General features: G+C 39.1%; 1 protein-coding gene across 4 annotated transcripts in view; it reads left to right on the top strand.

The window, feature by feature from the left end:
• Positions 1-23,488, top strand: part of LOC120729204 (myosin-10-like) — a 62,130-nt gene that overhangs the window by 3,475 nt on the left and 35,167 nt on the right. For all 4 annotated transcript variants that reach the window (XM_040024735.1, XM_040024733.1, XM_040024734.1 and 1 more), the window contains exons 2-4: positions 2,440-2,821; positions 8,878-9,034; positions 20,599-20,626. In XM_040024735.1, coding sequence (XP_039880669.1) covers positions 2,477-2,821; positions 8,878-9,034; positions 20,599-20,626 — 530 coding nt within the window. In that variant the 5' untranslated portion in view covers positions 2,440-2,476. The remainder of the gene's footprint in view (positions 1-2,439; positions 2,822-8,877; positions 9,035-20,598; positions 20,627-23,488) is intronic.

Here is a 23,488-nt window from a genome sequence, read left to right as displayed (position 1 = left end):
GACATATGACATATAGTTTGCATATGTTTTGTTGTTATTCTACTACTATTTGGTGATCAAGTGCTTGTGTGCATTTCCTTTTTTCCCTTTTTTTTTTTAACAATACATGCCTCTATTTGGGGCTATAAATTAGCCTGTATTGCTAAATCTGGCACTTGTACATGACAGACCTGAGTGTTTGTATTACATAATGTGCACTGCCTCACCTTAAATAAAAGATAGCATCACAGTGTCACATGATTGTTTATATCTGCTCCTCTTGCGTTCTTATTCCTTGTTCCCATTCTGTCGCTTGTATTGCTCACTAAACAAAAACATCTTAAAATATAACCCGTTAGGGTTTTTCAGCAACCCTTTACGTGTAGTGTTATTTGGCTTTTAGGCTTTCTCGTTGGTGTAGTCTTATGGCCTGTTTATTCCTGCTGTTTTCAAGCAATTGTGGCGTCACTTTTGACGTGGAGCACGCTTTGGTGTAGTTTCATCGTGTGGTGCACCTCTAGATTTTAGTGACCGGCCATGTACACCCAGTGTACGAGTGCATTGGTCCATACTGTCATTTCACTGTAGGAGCTCAGAAATCTCTAGTTTATAGAGTGGGAGGTGCTGCAACAGCTTGAAAAGATACAAATTGCCTTGCTTCCTGTTTCTACCACTTGTGCTCCTATATTAGCACTAATGGTATAGGATAACAGGTATCAACTTGGAGAATACTGTAGCACGTCAGACAATGGTTATGGGGCTGTGATCACATCAGGGTTGGCATGTGCAACAACCAATGCAGTGACTATAAACAGAGCTTTAGTCACTGTGATCCGCTTTCCTTATTAGAGCTCATGGATTGAGCTTGTTGTCCAGTTTTTGCAAGACGGGTGTGTCTGCTACAGACCTGTAAGTCAGTTAACACAGCCTGACAACAAGCCTGTTAACAGTAGCTTTGCTCAGACTTTACTGTTTGCCACAAATTATTGTGGTATTTGAGCTAATTGATGTAACTGCACAATCATCCATATTGTCCTGACTGACGTGTTGATTGCAAGATTGTGTGGTCAGGTAGTTATCTAGCCAAGTCCTTTCTCTAGCACACCAGATTTGATAGATGTCATCAAACCACATAGGCGTTCCCTATCCTGTCCAACTTTGCCCTTAACCTATTCAGTAAATCAAAATTGACAACAAAATAATGTTGTCAATTTAAGTTAATGTTAAAAATGTAACTAACTGCTTGTTTATAGAGTATTTAGCTTCACATTGGCACAACCAATCATAACCACAAACCAAAACTGTAAAATGTATTACCCCAGTAAAAGCTACTGTTACAAATCAGAAACAATGACATAAATTATTAAGAACACGGCTTTGTTTCGAAGAAGCTGATAGCTGTTGTTTTCAAAAGGATTCCAGTCATTACCATCTGAGCTTGCTAAGAGCCAACATTTAGCAGCCATTACAAAAGCTGCATCATCCGAGAAACATTTAACCACCGCCAGCACTCAACTATCTGAGTTACATCTTGATGGAATCATGTCATAACTGAAACTGTTAAAAGTGAATGTTGATGTGACGTTATATCAACCATCTTTACCAGTTTTAGTCATGCTAAGTTAGTGTAAACTGGCTTTACTCACATACAGCCGAATTGTAAATGTTTATGATTCATATCACAAGTGAAGACCCATCATTATGCACAGCAATCCATAACACCACTGACTCTAAACCTAATAAATGCTCTCATAGCCCTCATTACAGAAACTGCTATAAATGGAAACTGTTTGCCTTACTGCCTTACTTGTTTTGTTAAATTTCATTGCTAAAGTAATAGATTACTCTGTGAATTTTATGTCATCCATAGTTATTACTCTTCTGCTAACAGGGAGTCAGCATTTATGCTGCATTTTATATCTTAACTACTACCAGGTTTTTTTAGTTTTATGGGAAAATCTAATATTTGGCTTAAAATTGCAACTCGAGTCAACTTGGTAATAATCTGATTTGAGTGAAGTCCTACGATTACTACTGAAATATTGATGTAGCACAGATAGATGTTTGTTCACAGAAGCCATTATGGCTTCTCCCATGTGGAAAGGCAAAGGTGTAAACAGCGATATTGGTCAATTTCTCGTTAGCTCACCCGTAGTGTTGTGCATGTTCAATTTCAATTTCTGCCACACTGTCATGTCCTACTGAGACCTGCCTTTTGTAACATGTTTTTAATAGTTAATTGTTTCACATTCAGCTAACTAGCAAAAGGTCCCTGGTTCAACTCCAGGAGGCGGCAAGTCCTCTGAGCAGCTAAAAGTAGCTTTTCCTACTAAATTCAGTTATCTGCCTGAAAAATGGCCTTGGTGTTTGAACTTTTCACAGATCTTTAAGTCTAGTCACAATTGAGTGGTGAAATTGGTTACATTTTGATGAACTTCGTGCTTTGCTTGCTCTCTACAGGTGGCCTAGAGTGCTCTGCTTCTGGTTTCCAGCAGCAATGACACAGAGGAGTGGACAGGAGGACCCGGAGCGGTACCTCTTTGTGGACCGCGCTGTGGTATACAACCCGGCAGCACAGGCCGACTGGACTGCCAAAAGGTTGGTATGGATTCCATCAGAACGCCACGGCTTCGAGGCTGCAAGTATTCAACAGGAGCGTGGAGATGAGGTGGTGGTGGAGCTAGCAGAAAACGGGAAGAAGGCGGTGATCAACAAGGATGACATCCAGAAGATGAACCCGCCCAAGTTCACCAAGGTGGAGGATATGGCTGAACTGACCTGCTTGAACGAGGCATCCGTGCTTTACAACCTCAAAGATCGCTACTACTCCGGCCTTATTTATGTAAGTATTTGTACGTTATAAAGAAGTACAACAATTCATAAGAAATGTCTTCTTCAGCAGTTCAGTTGTCATCATTTGACATGACATGACTTACTTTGTTATGACTTGTCGGTATAGGTTTGGTTAGGTTGGTTAATGTGATTAATATTACTGTAATGTTAAAAATCCCACAGAGGTAACATTTTAAAACTGCATGTAAGTAGGAGAATAACTATAGTCAATTATTTTTTGTGATTATGATCAGGTGCTTCCCACTTTCTTAGCAAAGAGTCATATCTATTCTGTGTCGCTGACATGTGAGCCTCAGGTGATAGTTTTGCTAGCCAAAACCAGTGGCGTTTAACAGTGAGAGAGAGGGTCAACTGGAATACCTAGTTCCATTCATTTTACAAGGCTTTAAACAGAAATGGTGGATTCCTGGTAAAAACTTTCATGGAGAAACATCACTATCCCCCCCCTCCCCTCCCCTGTATATTGGTATACAATACGTTTGCTAATTTAATGTCTTAGAAGTTGTTTTACTGGGTTCATTATATAATAAAAACAAAGATTATTAAACATGTGGTTCATTTTAACCAAAACAAAGATAAACTATACTTCCTCTATTTCACACTTGATTTTCTTAATTCAAGAGTCTAAAAAACACATTTCCTTCAATGAGCAAGCCTTCGTGTCCCATATTATCTGCTGATTTCCCCTGTGATTATTACCCACTTAATGATACGCATTCCTGGAATAGCACAAATGCAGAGGTTGTGGGCCACCTGAGACCCAGGAAGGAGGTACAGTTCAGCTGCCATGTTCACACTTGAATGCGTGGTTAGAAATTAGAGGTATTGTACTTAGAGCAGAATGTAAGGCTTGTGCAATTGTGTTTTTTTTTCTTTTAGTTCATAATATTTTATAATTTAGCTTGAAATGATGTGGTTGAAAATTATTTCAGATTGTTTGTCTTGTTTTGAAAAGTGTAAGCGTAGCTGAGACTGCTTTCGGCTCAGCGATTTGTCCCTTGTATTTTTTGGGCTCCGATATGTTGCAGGAGTGACATCACATGGTCATGATCACTTTCTTTCTCTAAATCCGATCTGCTCTGCTACTGAAATTTGGCACCCATTAATTTAATATAAATCTGGAATTGGCAAAGCCAATTTATTTGGTCACTAGCCCCAAGAGTACAGAGGTCTACCTAGCCCTGCTAAGCAAAAAAAATCAATCAGTCAGTCAATCAATAGTTAACTGAATTGGATATTTTTCCTTCAGCTATTTTGGTGTATTTTATTAAGTAACTTGTTGGCAATAAAATGCCTTGACATTAGTGTATGCTGGGAAGGATTTAGGATTATAAGTTTTGCCATGTGTTTGGACAACATCAGACCTCATGAGAAAAATCAAAGGACATTTTCTAATGCAGATCATATGTAATCTCTTTGTAGGTCACTGAAAAAATGAATAATCTGTTCCAGATTTTCACTCTGTATGTGCTGTAAAAAACAACTCAGTGTAAAGTGTGACCTAAAAGGATAAAGTGTAAAAAAAAAAAAAAGCCCAAGTGTAAAAATTAAAATTTAAAAAAGCAGAAAACTCCAAATGCTCTTCTAAAAAATGTGTTTGTATATTTTAAAGAAGGCTTATGAGATTCAAAGAAATTACCCAGGCCTCATGTCTTTGCTCAGGGATGATCAGTGCTGAGTCACACTGTATCCAAACTGCCTTAACAGAGCTCTTTGTGTTTACTGATAAGCAACATCTGTGCGTTCAAATAACTGAAATTTCTTTTACTGTGAGAAAAGTGACTTTTAATTAACAGCCGATGTGCATAAGCTTTTTGCTGTTATTGCTTGTTCTGGAGGCCCATAGAAATGCCTTACTGTTAATCTCTGTGGTACAATTTGTGTTGCTAAGTTATCATTTATTTTTGATTTTTCTACAAGACCAGTGTTCCCCAGTGTGAAATTAATAAACAAAGGGTTTGAAGAGATTTGAGTTGGATGCATGGGGCATTGTGTTTGTCAGCTGCTTTAGCATTCCTGACTCTGCATGTTTTCCCGTCCTGCTTTTGAGGATTGTATGACCTTTTAAGTCAGGCCAGCATAGCATAGCGCTGACATAAACCTCTTTGCAGAATGTAAATGAGATAATTCTGTGTCAAACATGCTGCCATGGGGCAATGTGGAAAGAGCTCAAGAGTGTGTGGACTGAAGGAAGCTTGCACGCTGGAGATGGCATGCTAACATCACATACGTGTTTCAGTTACTCAAATTCTGATAAACGACCCACTCTGCCACGTGAACCACAACCACCGCTCGACCCTAACAGATTCATATTCACATCACTACAGAAGTGTAAACTAATGGTAGCTTTGCCTGGATTCCAATTTTAGCCAGTTGTTTGGGTTTTCTCCGTTAGTCGACCCAGTGCCTTCCATAGGTCTGCATGTGGATGTTTAATGAGATATTTGTGGTTGTTGCCTCTTACCTCCTTAAGACTTATTGTCTTCTGTGTCACAAGGTGACTTCAGCTATTATTCCTCACATTTTTATTTGGGGGGGGGGTATCAGCTATCACTGTTGCTTGAATGTAAGTTAGCCCACAGATTCCTATATTTTAATCAAGCTGCTGAATGAGATTAGGAGCACCTAAAGATTTAGAGCACACTTAAATCTTCTATCCAGACACGAATGGTTATAATTAAAACATGCAAATGCATTTGCTATTTTTTGTGTGAAGTAAGCAAAGACTAGAGCCCAGTTTGCCCCGCTATGTCAGAGTGGAAAGCTGAGACGCCAGAAATCTTCTCCCTTTTTCCCACCAAGTCAGATCCTGTTGCTAAGCACTGCATAGTTCACAGAAATTCATCTGGATGTTTCTGAAGAGCCAGAAAGCCCTTCAGACTGTGTTTAAGCTTTCTCTGTTGGCCAGAGTCTCTCAGGGTACTGGGCACAGTTTATGAAAACTACAATCTGAGATGCATTAGTTATGGTTACCCGATTCTATACAGAGTTGTTTAAGTGATTGAATTTTATTTTCATTTGTACTTTTAGCTTCTTTTAGCCCTTCCATAAAAGCCCAGATCCACTCTTAGCTAAGCTGTGGTGGATTTAGTTTATTTTGATAGTTTATTTATTCAATGAAGTGTTAATTAAAGTTAAAGACAATCCACTTAATTAAAAAAAACAAGTGTCTTCTTTTTATATTTTTAATAAATCCAGAATTTTTTCAAGTTTGAATTTTTTAAAACAAGTATTGATCAAAATCTGACTTTTGTCACAGGAGTGCTTTGGTATCTTTCCTATGGGGAGATTTACTTCGTCAAAAGTCATTTGATACAGAAATGAACCACAGTGCTCTGGTGTGGTGTTATGGCTGATACTTGCTGGCTCGTATCTTGCTTTGCCTGGTTGTGTAGGCAGCCAACCCTTTTGCCCCTGAGCCCCACTAATCTTGCATATACCCCCTGAGGTCCACCGTGAAGGACAGCCAGCTGAGTCATCCCTCTCCCCACTGCCAGTGGACCACGCTGGTCAGGATCACTGATCTGTCTGCTTGGCGCTGTGCCCACTGTAGGGGGTCTGCGAAGTGCATATAATGACTGTTTCCCTCAAATACATCCTGTAAGCTCAAGTTACCTTTTATAGTTGATGGCATTTAGCAAAGTATATAAGTGTTAGGTGGAGGATTGTCAGTGCCAATACTGTATAATAATGTTGGTGTTCAAATACTGCTAATGTTGCCAGAGAAACAAATCTCTCGTTGGCCAGATTGTAGCAGAGTTGTGTCTACAGCATCTGTGCACATAGAGTAGGTGGGGAGGACAGGTTGTTGGCCATCTGGTGATGTTACTCCACCCTCCAGACACATGGGCTTCAGTGATACTGTGTGTAAGTCTCAGGGGTGTTTGCATTTCTGGGCAGGTTTTAGTTTTGACTCTGTTGTAGCAACTTTAGCAACTCCATTACCAGCAGTGTTTGAATTTAGTGTGTGCTAAGTTGTGCCAAGATCTTAAGTTCAGTGGCTATTTGGGCAATATGGATCAGATCTTAAATCATAATAATCTTTTGTATTCATATGCATGGCTTTGGTTTATGAGCATTTCCAGTGTACTGTACAAAATAATACTTTAAAGAAGTACACTTGTTTTAACTGATAATGGGCTGTTGAATCAGACTAGGGCTGATTCATTATGGCAAAAATCCTAATCAGAGTCATTCTGGCCGGTGTTGACATCATTATTATCCAACATGATCACTTACAGGCTTACTGTAAATTTATTGAATTTCAAAAACAAGAAGTGGATCTCGATTAACTCGAACTCCAATCTAACTTCAGAAAAAAATTAAGTAAATGTGAACACTGTCGGTTTTGCATTTACATGAATGTGTGGTGTGAAACTCCACCCGAGGGGAAGGCTTTCTCTCTCTCACTGACTTGCATGTAGTGCACCCAAAACATGCTTTCCTTTCATCAGCGTTGTTCCACTTCAACAACTGGGTTAGCGGGGCCACAGGCTGCTGCAGACAACATCATTTAAAGAGTGTGGCTTCTCAGCCCAGCCAAGCGCATACATTAGAAAGGTAAAAGAGACTCAAAGTACAGAGAAAAAGGAGTAAAAGCTTAAAAAGGGTTGTGAGGAGGAGAGAAGAGAATAAAGTGTCAGGCAGGAACAAAGCCGTATTGTTACTATCTTTGCATCTTAATTTTAGGCTTGATCAGGACTGATAGATAATTAATCTGCTTTCATGTGCTCTTCACTCTGTACCCCACACAGTTTTTAGTTAATGTTCTAGCAGCAGCAGCAGACATGTCAGGGATTAACCCTGCTCTGGCCTGTCTGCATTTTTTAGCTAAAAGGCAGATATTCTGTTGTGGATTAAAATCACCTCCCGCTGCCTCTGATTTTTGTTGTTAGTCAAAGGATTTCTGGGTAAACCTGCCACCAGTTTAATGCAGAGAAAAACATTATTTCTACGTATTAGAAAGAAAACTGGGAAATCTCCAGTTGTATACCGTTTTTAATATATGCACCACAGTGGGACTTTCAGAACATTTTGTATGTTTGTTCTTAAGTAAAATTGATTTTTAGAGGATTTGTAGTATTCACAAATTGTCTGATAGGAAACATTGGACTAGATCAGACTTGTATGTTCCCATTTACAAAAAACCTGCCTGTTAATACAGGGAAACAGTTATTTAAACAATCACATCTTTCTCTGAATAAATTGTGTGTTTTTATCTTTCTGCAAAATAAAAAATCAACATATTGAGCAATGTAGGATTATGTTAGCAAGCATTATGGCTTGACAACCTACTGCTGGTTACATTCCTATTGTAATAAAAAAAATTCCATGCAAGATAGAATTTCAGTTCTATATCTCTATATGGACACTACAATAATTCAAAGAAAACAGAGAAAATAAACATATCTGAATTCATTCCATGTACTGGTACTGTACAGTACTAATGGAAGTATTGCACATCACAAGAAATAGAAAAAATAGAAGTCTGTTGATCTCTATGTTAAACTGTTAATTTCGAACCCTTAGCTCAAAATGAAGCTAACTTTGGTTATGCTCATCACCACAAACAAGAAAAGCACATCGCCTCATGAACAGGTGGAGCTCATGAGCGTAAAGGGAATGAATTATGAATATGCTGTTCAGACAAACAGATTTTGCCACTCAGACTAAAGAACCAAGTTATTCATTAAAAATACGTAACTTCATTAAGGTTAGGCATTACCGTCTACTAGGTTAGGTTCAGAAAAAGATCATGGTTTGGGTTAAAATGCAACTATTTCAATTTAAAGGTCTGTTCTCTTAGTTGGCATAGTGACGTGTTCCTGCTTAAATGATGCGGACGACACATGTACTGCAGACACAAAATATACTTCCTGTTGAAGCACATTACTTACAAATTTGTCCTTACATCCAAATCCTTGCCCATTTACTGCCCACTGTAATCAATACGTTTAAGGTAATATGATATATTAATCATGTCATAAATGTTGCATTAGGGCTGCTGAGGAATTAACACTCGACCATGTTTTCTTTTCTTTGTAGACGTACTCTGGTCTCTTCTGCGTGGTCATAAATCCCTACAAAAACCTGCCCATCTACTCCGAAAACATCATTGAGATGTACAGGGGCAAAAAGAGGCACGAAATGCCCCCTCACATATACGCCATCTCAGAGTCTGCATACAGATGCATGCTCCAAGGTAAGTCTTCTTATCTACAATCCACAACCCTTACAGAAAATACCACTTTACTGCACTTTAAAATGTCATTGAATGTCAGAGTGTTACTTCTAAGGATGTCTGTATGGTTGGAGATTTCTTTTTTTCGTTTTTTTGTTAGTGCATTGAAAGGTCACATCTCCTCACAATATGTTCAGTGTCAATCTAGAGATGGGATTATCAGTATTATCACTTGTGATTTTTAAACTTTTACCAGCCTTCACAAACAAAGGAGCTTTCTATAGCCACAAAATTGCAATTAAGTTTGTATTATGTGAAATAAAATCACAACAAACACTAAGCAAAAAGCTTGAGGTTATGTCTTGAGACAAGACAATAACACTACTAGAAAGGTTTCCCCATAAACACATCTATCAGATTGTATTTTTGTCCTTGACATAGTTGACAGTTTAAATCGTAGGATCACAGAATCTTGTGAGTGAAGGCTGTCCAGGCTCAACGTTGTCTTAGAAGATCCTTGTAGCTGGAAAGCGTCCAGGCTCTATGAGCAGTGACTGACTAGGATCAGACCAGCGAGAACAGAGAGGGTGACCCCATTGTGCTCGACAATAGATCCTTTGTGTGATTGCGAGGGCTGACCGGTGGGGGTGGTGACAGACTGGACAGTCCCGTCGGTCCTTTTAGGCTTTGCTGTGTCTCCATGTTGGTACACAGAAAGCGTCAACAAGCAGCTCTGCCCTCTTTGAATAAAAAAACATGGGAACATCATCATGCTGATGTGATTAGTGACAAAGACATTTTTTCTTTAAACCCCAGATATTTTTATGTTTTATGTGAGGGGGGGGGCTATGACATAAAGGCTATGGGATATTTTCAGTCACTTCGGCAACAATCTGTCATTGAGCCCAGCGAGTTTCTTGTGATTGAAGCCTTTTCTTCACACCCTCTGTTTCCTAAAAACTGTGTTTCTGCTTGAGTGGGCGTGGACGCATGGTGGTATTTCCCCCTAGATTGACTGCTTTTGGAGGGGGGGTGCAATGGGGGGGAGTAAAGGGGTGTTTATTTCACTGTGGGCTTGCATCTTGGGGGGTTACAGCTGTAACATTATCAGCGCAAGAGCCGCTAGTACAGATATTTTGGGCTGACTTTGAGATGGTTGCGGTTGACTCAAGATTTTTCCACATTTGTTTTCAGACATTTTAACATTTGTTGGTTTTTGTTGTATTTAGAGAGCGAGCAGAGAAACTAGTGTGATAGTGAGCTGCAGTAAAAACTGTCAATGAAGTGAAACAGGTGCACATAAATTAGATAATTAATATGAAATATATTTTTTATTTTTTTATTTGTAGAAGGAGAGAGCCCAGTAACACCCTAGGGCAGTGGTTGGGGATGGGTTACAAGACAAGTCAATTAGTAAAGCTTTGATTCTGTCATATTTTTGTGGGTTAAATGAGGCAGTTGCCCCGCTAGCATTCTTGCCTGCTTTTACTGTCTGTGTCTAAAGCTCACAGATGGGGCCTGCAATTTTTAATGCTAGTCCAACCCATTTGTGTTCATATCAGAATAAACAGTTGTGATTGAAAAGGAGGTTTGTAGGTTAAAGATTAGTGAAAGCCAGCTGCTGTTCAACCTTGGCCCTGAGCATTTCGGCAGCCTGGTTAATAAAAGAGAATTTCTAGCTGTATACACTAGATTAGGATGGGTGTTTTTCTTCTTTCTCTCTTCTCCAAGCTGGCAGGAAACTGTAAAGTGGTTTATATTATCAGATTTCCTGGTAGGAGCAGGCAATATGCATGAAATTTCCCAATAGGGTGTTTATAATTTTTTAAATCTGAATATAGACATATTGTGAAAAAAATATTGCTGAAAGTCTTCCCTTTTTTTCTTTTTTTTTTTCTTCTTTTTTTAGAAAAAAATATTTAATTCATCAAATAACAGGAATGTCTGTTTTGGTTCTTTCATTGCATGATGCAAAAATCATAATCCAATATTGCTGACATTGAGTACAAAGATCAGATGAGGACATTTAAAGCTTTTCTCTTGTGGTTAATTAAGTCTGGGCACAATGAGGGAAAATGTTTTCATGTTAGTTGATATCAATATATATAACATAACATGACATGAATCAAGTGACATGCCAGGATCAGTGATCAGTTTTGGCTTAAATATTTTTCCGGTAAATGTGAATGTAAGTTGAATTTGAGAAGTGTACTATAGATTTCTGTATAACATATAACACATATACTTAATGATGATTTGTTAACTGTAAAAACACGTTTTAGACATTAAGTCTGGCTTTCAAAATAGATATAAGTAATGAAACTATTCTGTGAAAGGGAACCAGTTTCTTCACTTAGCTGTAATTTGTTTGAATTAAAATGTCAGGTGCTGTGGTCGGTCTAGATGCCACCAGTGGGCAAAAATATCTTTAGAAATACAATCAGAAGAAGAGCTGACAATGTTTCAAATGACTGAAGCTATTTTATGCAGATATGAAAACAGCTGTGTCAAGAAACATATGTTAGCAAATTGGTATTAGATGTCACTTCCAGCCTCTGTTATGTCAAATTGATTTATTAAAATTTCACTGATTTACACCCAACCTTTCACTTTTAATAATTATGCTTTGCAGTGGCAGAACAAGAGACAGGTGAGAAATCATTTGTTGGGTGTAATTTATGACCTTTGGAGCAGAGCTTAGTGTCATATTAACGACTCACGGTTGTCTGAAGCCTGTCATTGCTCAAATGGGAGTTTAAATGAAGTGTTATCTAACAAAGTCGGTGCGTGCAAGCTGACCTCTGAAACTCACTGCACATCTGTCATTGATTACAGGTCCAGATATTTTACATAACTGTCCTCTTTTTCACTCTTGATGTTGACTCACTGATGTTCGTGAAGCTAATTTTATTATTTATTTATGTATAAATGTGTTGTGAGGAAATATTGGAAAAAAACACATTAAAGAAAGAAAAAGCTGTCTTACATTTCAACAGTCTCCATGCAACAACACCACTTTAAGTGTCCCAGGTGGGGTTACGAAACAGGAGGTCTTTGTTTCAGTGGAAATGAAGAAAGACCCCGTTCTTCAGTCCCTCCCTGGTGTTTAATCAGGGCATTAGGTCAGCTCTAGCTAGATCCATCTTGGCTTATTGAGGTTTTTCCCAAAGCGCAGCTCTTTGTTACTCTTGAACACAGGTCAGTTTTATAAAGAAAATCAGAAGTTTATAGTAAGAAGTGCTTATTATAAACCACAATGTCAAAAATGTGTGATAAAACCAGCTCAGTAAAGTTTATAGTGCCGCAACGTACAGTCTAAATGAATGTAGTTCCACCTGACATTGATCAGATCTGTAGCTGTAATGGCTTTGGTGACTTTGTGATCTGAGGCTTGATGCTGGATTCTTTCAACCTTAAACTCCTTTCTGTACATATCAGTCCATTTAAAGCAAGTGGGAAGTATTTGCTCATTATTTTTAATCAGTGGTCCAAAACATCTACTAAAGATGCTCTTTTTTAAAATCACAAAAATTGCACTTTTATCCCATTTAAAAATGCACAAACAAATGTGTTTGTGAGCACTGAAACATCTAACTCAGGTTTTACCCTAAAGGGTATTTTCACAACTGCATCTATAACTATCACTGCTGTTCCGTCGATGGTTGCTCTAAATGTTGTTGTTCACCCTTTTCAGCAGAAACTAGAAAATCACTTATTGCACTTTGCTAGCTTATTGCTCTTTTGTTGCATAGTTGTAGGTCCACTGTACAATATCATTTTGGCATTGTCAGCAATGTGAGTTACGTAATTGTCCACCATTATTATGAATCTAGTATAATGAGTTAAAAGAGAACTGATTTGTACTGGCTTTTTTCCCTCCTTTTTTCCATCTTTTAGTATGTCTTATTTTCCCTTTTACTCTCACTGATTTCTTGCTGTTTTCTTTGCTTTCTTTTATTTCTCTTTGGCTGCCACTCTAGCTGTCTCCACTGATTTATTTTGCACCTGATGTGCAGACTACCTGAATGATTTCCATTACTTCAATTTGTATGAATACTTTGAATAAAAATCTAAATCTTCTTGTCAGTTTTTCCCAAACACAGTAAATCTTCCTTTCGGATTTCATTACAAACTTCCCTTTTCAGAAATGCTCCACGAAACCAGACTCTCAAAAACTCATTCGATTTGTTTCCATGCGTAAGTCCTTGGCTGAACCATCAGCCCCAGTTCTGCCCACAACAGAGTCCTTTGCCATAATAGCCCTAAAATGGTTTGAAATGATTGATTGCTTGGATGTTTTGGGTTTAAAAAAAATTACTGTCAGATACCTCTGTGCTAAGGGATACCCTGGTGCCTTTCACCAGTAGTAAATGGTTACCTCATATTTACAGGGTGTACTCATGATGATAGACAACATTTGGTGCAGGGCACTGAAAGCAGGACTCAAACTTTTTAACGGTCTGTAAAAGTCCCTTTGGCGCCTCGTCATAATTATAACTGCTCAGAGGCATTGAACTAATAAACAATGAAAAGCCCCTTCTGTGTTACGAAATAGCTTCCCATGCCAAACGCTGCAGTGTTCTTCAGAATCAGCAATAATTCAGATGTCTATTCTGTAGTTATAGCTCAGATTCATCCCAACACATGGCGCCATCCAAGTCAGTATCATCCAAAAAGCAGATCCTATAGTTTCCACACGGGATGCAACCCAACTACCTGAGTTTAACTGGAAAAGTAAATATGTGATAGTGAATATATAGTCGTCATATTGTTTTGGAAAGGTTTTTCTGTCTGGTACTGATTATTACAGACCTAAACCACTGCATTAAATGATGACAGAAACACTGCATTTCAAGGAGCTGGGTGAATTTGGAGTGGTGGTAGAAAAAAAGGTTAGAGAGGCAGAAATGTGCCTAAAAGGATGGCTGCTTTATCCATTTTCATCCTGCTGGTCTGTGCGTTTAGCAGAAGCAGTTGGATGGAGATGTTGTAAGGTCAGACCACATATGTTATTATTACAGGTGTTACTCTTCCTGGGGTGTCAATTCTTCATAGACTGCAATTTTTCAAAGTTAGGAATTCACTGGCTGTTAAGTTCCAATACAGTCTTTCATTTTCGATAGGTAACATTTGACTTCTCTTCTGGTCCGTGTCGGTTTGAGCCAGTTGTGAGTGGCATTTTCCTGACCCTTCTGATGGTCTTGAGGTCTGTCGTCTGGTCGTCATGGGCACTGGACAGAACCTTTTAATTGTTCTAATAACCATTTGAGGTACAACCCGGTACTAGAGAGCAGTGTAGTTCATAGAACTCAGATTTTTAAGGTCATTTTAACGCCTACTATGGAGAAAGCTCTCAGCATAGGATAACATTTGAATGATGTAGATGGACTGTGATTGGTCCACAGATAAGTGTTGTTGATTGCCCCAGCAGTATTCTTTTTTTTTTTTTTTTTAAACAAGTGTAAACAACGGTTAAATAGCCATGTAACCTAATATACCTAAACCTAAAATAATGAGAAGTGATCTGACAGTGAGGTTCAGGCTTTGTTTTGCTTAAATGCAGCGAGGAAATACAGTGAGATATTGACTTCAGCCAGTCCTGTGTAACTCACAGTTGGGTTGGAGTCTAAAGAGTTCAGCCTAAAAGATGGACCGAACAAACTGTGATGTCACCCACTGGTTAGTGAAGCCTTGAGATGAGGGTTTGTGCCATCGACATCTTGGTGTTTTATAAATGGATGTGATGAATGAGGAGCAGAGGTGACTGAAACCACATGCTCAACTTTTTAGTCACAAGTCACAACCTATCTTCTGTAGCGCTTCACTGTGATGACAACCTGTAATTCAGTAACTCAAATGTATAATTAATGTGTTTAAACCTCGGTTTTCAATATTTACTTATACTGAAGATATAAGGTACATGATAGTCAGAGCTAATTTACTGAAATTTGTTTTTACTGATAGATAATGTCTACTTATCTACTCTGTGAACCTAATATATCATAACATTATAGCTTCCTTTTTCTTCACAGACAGTATAGAGACATTAAGCATGCATTTCCTCCTGCTAATGAGACAGCTTTTAGGTTTGCCTTTATTACCTTGACCATTCAGCTAATGGGTTTCCCTCCTTATACCACTGTGATTTTGTCCCACTGTGACACTTCAGTAATGGCTTGATTCCGTTTGCAGCTCTGGTCTCTGAAGTGAGTTTATTGCTGCTCCTAAATACAGGCATTAGTCCTCAGTGATGGTCGCTGGCCCAGGCCCAGCATGCCACAGCATCACAATGAGCTCACTGTCGGGAGCTAAGATCACCTCCCGTTCTTCCCGTCTCTCACTACAGAGTGAAACGCCACATGGAGAGTTTCTGTTTTTGTGTCAGTGCTACAAGACATCGCCAGATTTTTCACTGTCAACAGTTTGTAACAGAATCAATGCCGACCTTTGCAGGCGTCTAATTGTATCATCGTCAGTGTAGTTTATTGTGCTTAGGTAATATCTTAAAATCTTTGGATTGAAAACACTCTGGCTTTTCTTTTTTTTGTAATCTGATCATTTTCCCCTCCATAATTCTAAATCAAGCATTCAGAATTATTTTCAAACTCCTTTACTTAAGCTAATAATATTATATGTCCTGCGGGAAATCTCCACTGCCTTTCATCAGCATGGAGTCATGTGAAGTTGGCAAGGGCATCAGTAATCATGCGAAACCCACAAAACAGTTCTTATGACCAATAAGTAATGTCACCGAAATAACAGTCGCTGGTAGGGGAGGTCTCATCTGAACAGACACAAGTCCATACCGAGGCCTTCCCAAAGCAGCTGAGAGATGTAAGCACTCCAGGGTGTGCTGGGTCTGCCCTGGGGCCTCTTCATGGGAGGACATGGCTGAAACAACTCAACTGTGGAGCCTTTTGATGTGGAGAAGTAGGGAGTCTAATCTGACTCCCTACTGGATGATTGAACTTATTCTGTCACCAAGGGAGAGCCTAGACACCCTTTGGAAGAAGCTAATTTCTTCTATTTGTATCCATCGTCTTATTGTTTGGTCACTACTCAGGACAAGTGAAAGTAGGGTTCGACCAGTAAATTGAGCTTTCATGCTCAACACCCTTTTTTAACCACAACATGCTGATACAATGTCTGCATGACCTCAGATGCAGCACAAGTCCATCTGTCAGCCTCATGCTCCACTCTTCCTTCACTTGTAAACAGGATCCAGAGATACTTAGGTTCCTCCACTAGTTGCCATAGAGCAAGAAGCAAGGAACACAATGGACAGGTCAGTAGTGTGTTGTCGGGCTAAAACAAAAAGACAAACCACCATTTACACCTCTGATTAACCTAACCCCACTAATTGTATGTTCTTTGGACTGTGGGAAGAAGCCAGAGTACCTGGAGAGAACCCAGGCAGCTGCAAATTCCACACTGAAAATCTGCTGCCAGATGATGGATTTGAACCCAAAGCCTTCTTGCTGTAAGGCAACAGTGCTAACCGCCATGCCACTGTTATATTTATAAAATTAGATTGCTTACATTTTTGATGTATTTCAGCTCTCCATATGTCTCTGGCAGTAATCAGCAGTTCACAGTCTGAGAAGGTTTGCAGATCACAGCCCAGCTGTTAACTCAATGAATGTAAGCAGGCAGCCTCACGGTGGATCATATCTTTCCTCTGTGTCTGCAGCCAGTCTGATAAAGGAGACACCCCTGCTTTCTGGGGGTGTTCTCTTTGTGTCTAGGTCAGATAGGGATGTGAATGTAAAGAGAGATGTGTGATAAAGGTAGGCACTAACGAGGGATTGTATCATTGCAGTTAACATGAACACATGAGAGATCCAAAAGGATCAGTGTAGCTTTAGTCCATGTGCACATGGCCTGTTATCCTTGTTGGAGTCTATTACTGCAGGAAGTTTCTGGTCAAAGCCAGGAAACCCAGGTTGTCCTTGATGAGCCATCCAGCTGTGTCCTCAGTCAGATAACCTTCCACCATTGTACCCCAAAGGAACGCAGTCAGCACTTTAGGAAACCTTCACCTCTGGCACAACAGTCCAGCCCAGGACACAACATGGACAAAACAAGTCGGGATATTAACTTTCATGGATAGTGTAAATTAGAGTTCTAGAAGTCTTAAGCCAAAGAAAAGCATCTACAGTTCCATAATTGTGTCCCTGGATTTGGGTATACTTTTCACCTTTTTTATAATTAACTCCCCAGCCCTGGAAGGCTGATGAGGTGTTATCGTCAGCTCACCAAGCGGGCAAGCAGCGTGGACACCCAGTTTGTGAATACGATAGGTCAAGAACAAAGCGAGTTTAAAATTGATACCAAAGGTGCATCTACTAAAAATCTTTTACAAGTTTGAGTGTCGGTGGCTTTGACTTTAAGGTCAGACGTCGAGTTTTCTGAACATTTTTTGAATGGCAAACCTTGAACAAAATGATGTAGGAGTTTCAAAATAATAATAATATGTGTATCTGTCTTGTAATCTCGGACAAGACAGATACACAAGGTCAAGGTCAGAGGTCAAGTTTTCTGAAAATCTTGTAAATGCGATAACTTGACAACAAGGCAACGTAGGATTTTGAAATTGATACCATAGATGTATCTACTAGGAGACTAGGGTTAACACTGGCTACCACCATTATTTATTTATGTTAATATTCTCGAAGGTTATGTACAAAATATGCAATAAAGAGCAGAGAGCCATCATATGAACCATGTGTTAATAAATTAGGCCATCATAGTGGACTGTTAAGTAAAAAATGTGCTCATTGTTGTTGCCCTCGTGTATATATGAGAGCAACACATCTCGGTCTTTTGCCATCACAAAGCATTTGTTTCCACCCACAAGGGGAGTGTGGGTGGGAGGACTGTAACATATGACTGCTGTCCTGTACACGGATGTCCACTAAAAGTCATTAGGAGGCAAAGAATTAAAGTGAACAGTCTATCTTTAAAATTTCTAAATGCTTTGTTGGAGCATGGATAGTACATTTAAAAAATGTCAAAAAGTAACATGAATCAGTGTTTTCATCTAGTTTCACAGACAGTGTTGCTAAAATAACAAATTTAGAGAGTGGGATCTATGGTGTAAATTATTCTTAGTGCATGTAGTTTCCATTTTAAAGTCATTACTGCTGATGTGCTTTGTGGTAGGGTGTGGTTTTGGTTGATTGCACAATTTCTACTTGCGTGAGCGGTCTTGCTGGCCTATGTACACAATGGACAAGCTGTAGACACTTGTCTGTGACTAGGTCGATATCCACAGGCATCTCTAAAGTATGCATAAAGATTTCCAGATGGCACGTCAAATTTCTTCAACAGTTGGAAAAGAAGGACAAAGGAAAAAACTTATAATTTGTCTTTTGCTTTTTCAGGGGTGTAAATTGTTTCTCTTAGCAGCAACTCCTGTCCTTATGAAAGTGCTACAAAAAGAACAAAAGGTTAGGATTGACGTCACATTTCTCTTTTGCAATGTTGGGTTTTTCCAAACATTGGTATTGGTTTTAGTATTCAGTGTATTCATGTACGAGAAATTATACTTTAATATTGTGTTTTCCTGCAATGTGCTTAGAGCAGTCACATTATGCTGCTGAATTATTTCAGAGAAAACCTTTCTTCGGATAAGCCAGGGCCAGTTCATTCAGTTAGCTGTGGTTTAACTAAAAAAAAGATTAGTCTTTCCCTGAGTTATTGATGGCTTTCTTCACCCAGCTCAATCTCCTAATGGATCAGCTGCCAATCATCAGTCAGTGTTAAGTCCTTCATTTAACAAACGTGCAGACTTTGCACTTCAGTCACAGAATTAACGACCTCAGAGATTGGACCCTTTAATGAACAAGTTATTGCTCATCAAGAGATACAAGAACGTTACCTTAGTGTGAATGAAAGAAGATAGAACAGTCTTCTTCAAACTTTCAAACCAATCAGCTGATAATGTTTTTTCTGCGCATGTTTAATAAGGTGAGATGTAGTTTGTGGCCTTATAGTTTGGTACCATGTTGTGATTACATCATTAAAACTTCTGGATTATTCTCTTGTTACATAACTTGGATTAGTCTCATTTTGTTGGGATAAGCATTCCAAGCAAAAATATTCAAAGAGTGCTCCGAAAGCCCAAATGACTGGATAGTTATGTTAGAGTTATGATGTGTGAGCATTATCTGGTGCAGTTATTGGCAATGGCAAACAGTTCGTAGGTGCATTTCAAATATAATAACACATTAAGCACTACCAGGTGCTAGGAGAAAGACCAAGGGAAGACAGTAATGGCCTTGGGGCTGGCCCCAGCATTAGCCTTCTGACATATGGGTCATCTGCTTGCCTCAGGGAGCTAAACCAGAATTTCGAAATCAAATTTTTAATTGTAAATTAAAATTAGAGATAGTGTTTGTCAAATTAAATTTGTTCCAATATAATACATCTGTTTGCCAAGGTTAATAAATAATCTTTATCCTGCTATTTTCTTCATTTTTGCATAACAACCTTTGGTGATTGTGATGTCAGTGACGCAGATTTTCTGGGTTTTAGTTTAAGTTATGCAGAAACAACACACCATGTCTGAGTCTAGTGACTCAAATCTAAGCCTTGGACTTTAAGCTAATCAGACAACAGTGTAACTGGAGAGGAGACTGTTTCCCTAAGGAGGTACTGATGGGAGGACAAAGTAGTATTTTCCCATGACATCATTATCATCATTAATTTCTCTTCTTTTGCCTGAAGCTGTCTCACTCAGAGCTCATGAGACGCTATAAACTCGCACAACCCCGAAGGTGTCATTTTATTTTACTGCCACACGACCGCAAAGTACAGACTGACCTCAGCACCATGCAAATTAATGCAAGAACATTAATTGAGGCTTAGGTTTGGATTTTTCAGGTTTTCTTAATGTGATTCAAATCCAGCCGCAAGTTTAGCCACGAAGCACATTCATCTGCAAAATGTCAGTGATCTTATTGGTGTAGATTAGAAATGAGCTGCATCGGTCTGACTTTGTGTAATGGGGCTTTATGCAGTCAGTCCCAACAGGCCCTGCTTTTTCTGGTCACTTTGCTCATAAATAGCACCTTAATTGAGATTTGAGTACAAATATGACAAGTAGTTTTTCTAACCATATACACTATTTCATTATAATATGGTTTGTCTGAACGTCTCTATTACCTGTGGTTACTGGGACACAGTTGAAAAGGAGACATTTAAACTCAGTGAGGGTTGCCGGGTTGAAATGTCAGTTTCAGCTCTTGTGTTAGACTTGTGATTTTTATGATTTTCAGCTGGCACAGTTTTATAAAATAACGCAGTTACAAGTTTGCTGTTGGGTTCACCTGGTAGGTAGCCTGCTTCCAACTCCCTAAAATTTCACATTCATCTATTTTTATTGTTTAAATGTGGTCAACAGACAGTTTGTGAGGACTTTGAATTTTGGAAACTCATGTCTGTCTCAGAGTAAAATATATTGTATATTTAATGATAATAATAATAAATACTATGCAATAAATGATTTCATAATATTATCATAATATTTTACCTAGCATTCATTTATGTGTCATGTCCCCCTTTTTCCCCCTTTGTCTCCACAGATCGAGAGGACCAGTCCATTCTCTGCACGTGAGTAAACAGACCATTTAAGACCATTTGGCTGGTCTTATTTCAACATAACAGAGCTACTGTTTTTAAAATCATCTGACGTACACCGGCACGACACATTCTTCTGCAAGGCAAACTGAACCACCTGGACCAAATTAATGTCTCCTTTCCATTAGGAGACATGGAAACTGTCTTGCAGTGTATTTCTCTGTTGCTTCTTTTGCCTGAATTAAATGAAACGGACAATAATGCATTTACTTGCAATTACATGAGTTGAAAAGGGCAGTAAAAGTGAGTGAGTTGCTTCAGGGTCTGGACACTTTTTACGTTTCTCACAAGAAGCAATAGCCTGCTCAGTGTCACTGAGAAGCTTGCTTTAAAAGAAGTGTGGGTCTGAGAAATGCCTGACATTTCTGCTTCACAATCCTCTGGCGTCATTTCACTGACAAGTGCCTGCTGATGACAGGAATGAAGCCAAAGAAAATGCCAGAGAAGGTATCAAGATATAAGCCATGCAACAAGGGTTTACAAAACTGAACTGAACTAAAAGAACTGTAATTTACAAAGGCTCTCTGCAACCTTAATTCCAATACAGTATCAACAAATTACACACCTCGCATGGTTTGGTGTCATAATTGTTCATTCAGCTGCTGCGCAACTTACTATTTTCTACATTTTGCGTTAGTGAAGAGAGCAATTCTATAAAAGATAAGCCAAGTCTGAAGTTGCCACCCTGTCAATCAGTTCATTTTTTATGTACAATAATTATACTTTTGCTCTTTACTTTATAAGATAAAGAATCGAAAGTAATGCAGGGAATAACTGTGTGATCCACAGACTATAAACGGGCAACAGTGTGGAGAAAAAAGCTTCCTTTTAACAGAGGGAAACATCTGGCTGTACTGGGATTATGGAGGGCAACCGTCTGCTGCCAAAGAATAACCTGAAACAACGATATAGTCGGTGTTATATCAGCACATTCCTGAAAATAATCATCCATCTAACTGACTCCCCTCAATGAAGTCAAAGACAGTTGATCTACCTCAAGTTTTAATGAAAGGCATTTTGTATATTTGTGCAATTCAACAATGATTTTTATTTTTTGGAGTTTGCTTGGAGACAGACATTAAAATGTGCCGCAAATTGTGGACAGTGGTAAAGGTTTTGACACTTGTATGCATAATAAAAAACATGAAAATCTCATAAGCTACTGTTAGGTCAGCAGTGGGGGGTTTTTATTGTGGAGGAGCTGAGAAATATCACACCCAGCGGTCCAAGGCCAACAACAAGCACACTGACGCAATCTCCCCACGATTACTGTCTGTTCACAGTACCTAACAAGACTGACAAGACTTACCCACTGCTCTCTCCCCATCTCCCAGCCACATCACGCTCGCCAAGTCTGAAAGGAAAACTATAGTTTTGTGCATACTTGGTTTTTGCAGATTTGCACTTACTGTAAAACCTCAGGTATGCTCTAAATCTAAACTGCTCCCCAAAGTTTTTGCAGCAGCTTTTTTTCTTTCTTTTTTCCCCCTCGTTCCATGGTAGCTGTGTGATAGAGCAGTGAAAGGCCTGCCAGCAACCACAGCTGCTGAAGTGGACTGATGCTTAAAAATATAGTTTAAAGATAAACAGGAGTACTTATGTAGCAGTGTTTAGTTTAGTCCGAGATTATATTTGTGCTGTTGTAGTGAAAAAGAGTTCTTGTCTAACCTATTAACCACGAACACTCAGCTGTGCACAAAACGGTCTAAAGTGCACAATTTTTATTTTTGTAGCGCTTATCAAAAGTTTTACAAACACACAATATCCAGACAAAACTAATTAAAACAATTTTTAAAAAAAAGAATAGAAACCAAAATTTCAAACTGTTAGCATAAATTATAAAAGTATTGAGCAATCATCTATTTTCTGCTTCTTATCTGGATTGTGAGAGCAGGAGAGATGCCCAGTCCTCCCTTCCCAGCCACCTCCTCCAGTTCCTCTGGTGGGTCTCTCCTCCCAGTTAGACATGCCTGACACACCTCACCTAGGAGGCACCCAGAAGGCATCTTAATCAAATACTTGAACCACCTCAAATGGCTCCTTTTGATGTGGAGCACTCTTATCCCCTCCCAACTGACCGAGTTCCTCACCCAATCTCTAAGAGAGAGCCCAGACAGGAAGCTCATTTCTCATTCTTTTGGTGATTACCTAGAGCTCCTGGGTATAGGTAAGGCCGTGCACATAGATTAAACAGTAAAATGGCATCTTCGCATTAACACTCAGGTCGGCTTTGGCATCACTGCTGTTGCTAACCCAAACTGTTGCTGCTCCAATCATGTGCAAAAAGCAGATGATGTTATGAAAATACAAACAGAATCTGTAGCAGCTCTAGCGGAGTCCAGCACCCAACCCAACAAGTCAGATATATCGCTGGTAATGTGAACCAAGCTCTCGCTATGATTGTAGAAGGGACCGAATGGTTTGAGGGCCTGAAACATGATACCGAAGCGCGCCACACAGACACCCTGAGGAATGTGGTCAAATGTCTTGTCCAGATCCACTGACCCTTAAATACAACAATATTAACAATTCCCATGTCAATTTAAATTTCAGTGAGTTCATGGAGAGTTCATGGTAGACTAAGTATTAACCCTCTGAGATCTAAATCTTCAGTGACCCTGATAAGTGCCCCTAACCCTAACCCTATGCAAGTAAAATATGTATTTTAAGTTATTTAAAAAGAAAGAAAGCATGTGACCCGATTTTAGGTAGCAAAAGATCTATAAGAAAGCCTACAATGCAAAAGTACATCTAACAGTTATTTAAAAGAAGAAGCAGACAAAGCAAGCCAGAGTTCAGCTGTCTTGCTTTGTTTGCTGAGTCCTCACACAGCAA

This window comes from Simochromis diagramma, unplaced genomic scaffold (assembly GCF_900408965.1).
Source record: "Simochromis diagramma unplaced genomic scaffold, fSimDia1.1 OVJJ01000302.1, whole genome shotgun sequence".
NCBI lineage: Eukaryota > Metazoa > Chordata > Actinopteri > Cichliformes > Cichlidae > Simochromis > Simochromis diagramma.
Note: the sequence above shows the minus strand (reverse complement) of the source record. Positions and strands in the feature narration are given on the sequence as shown.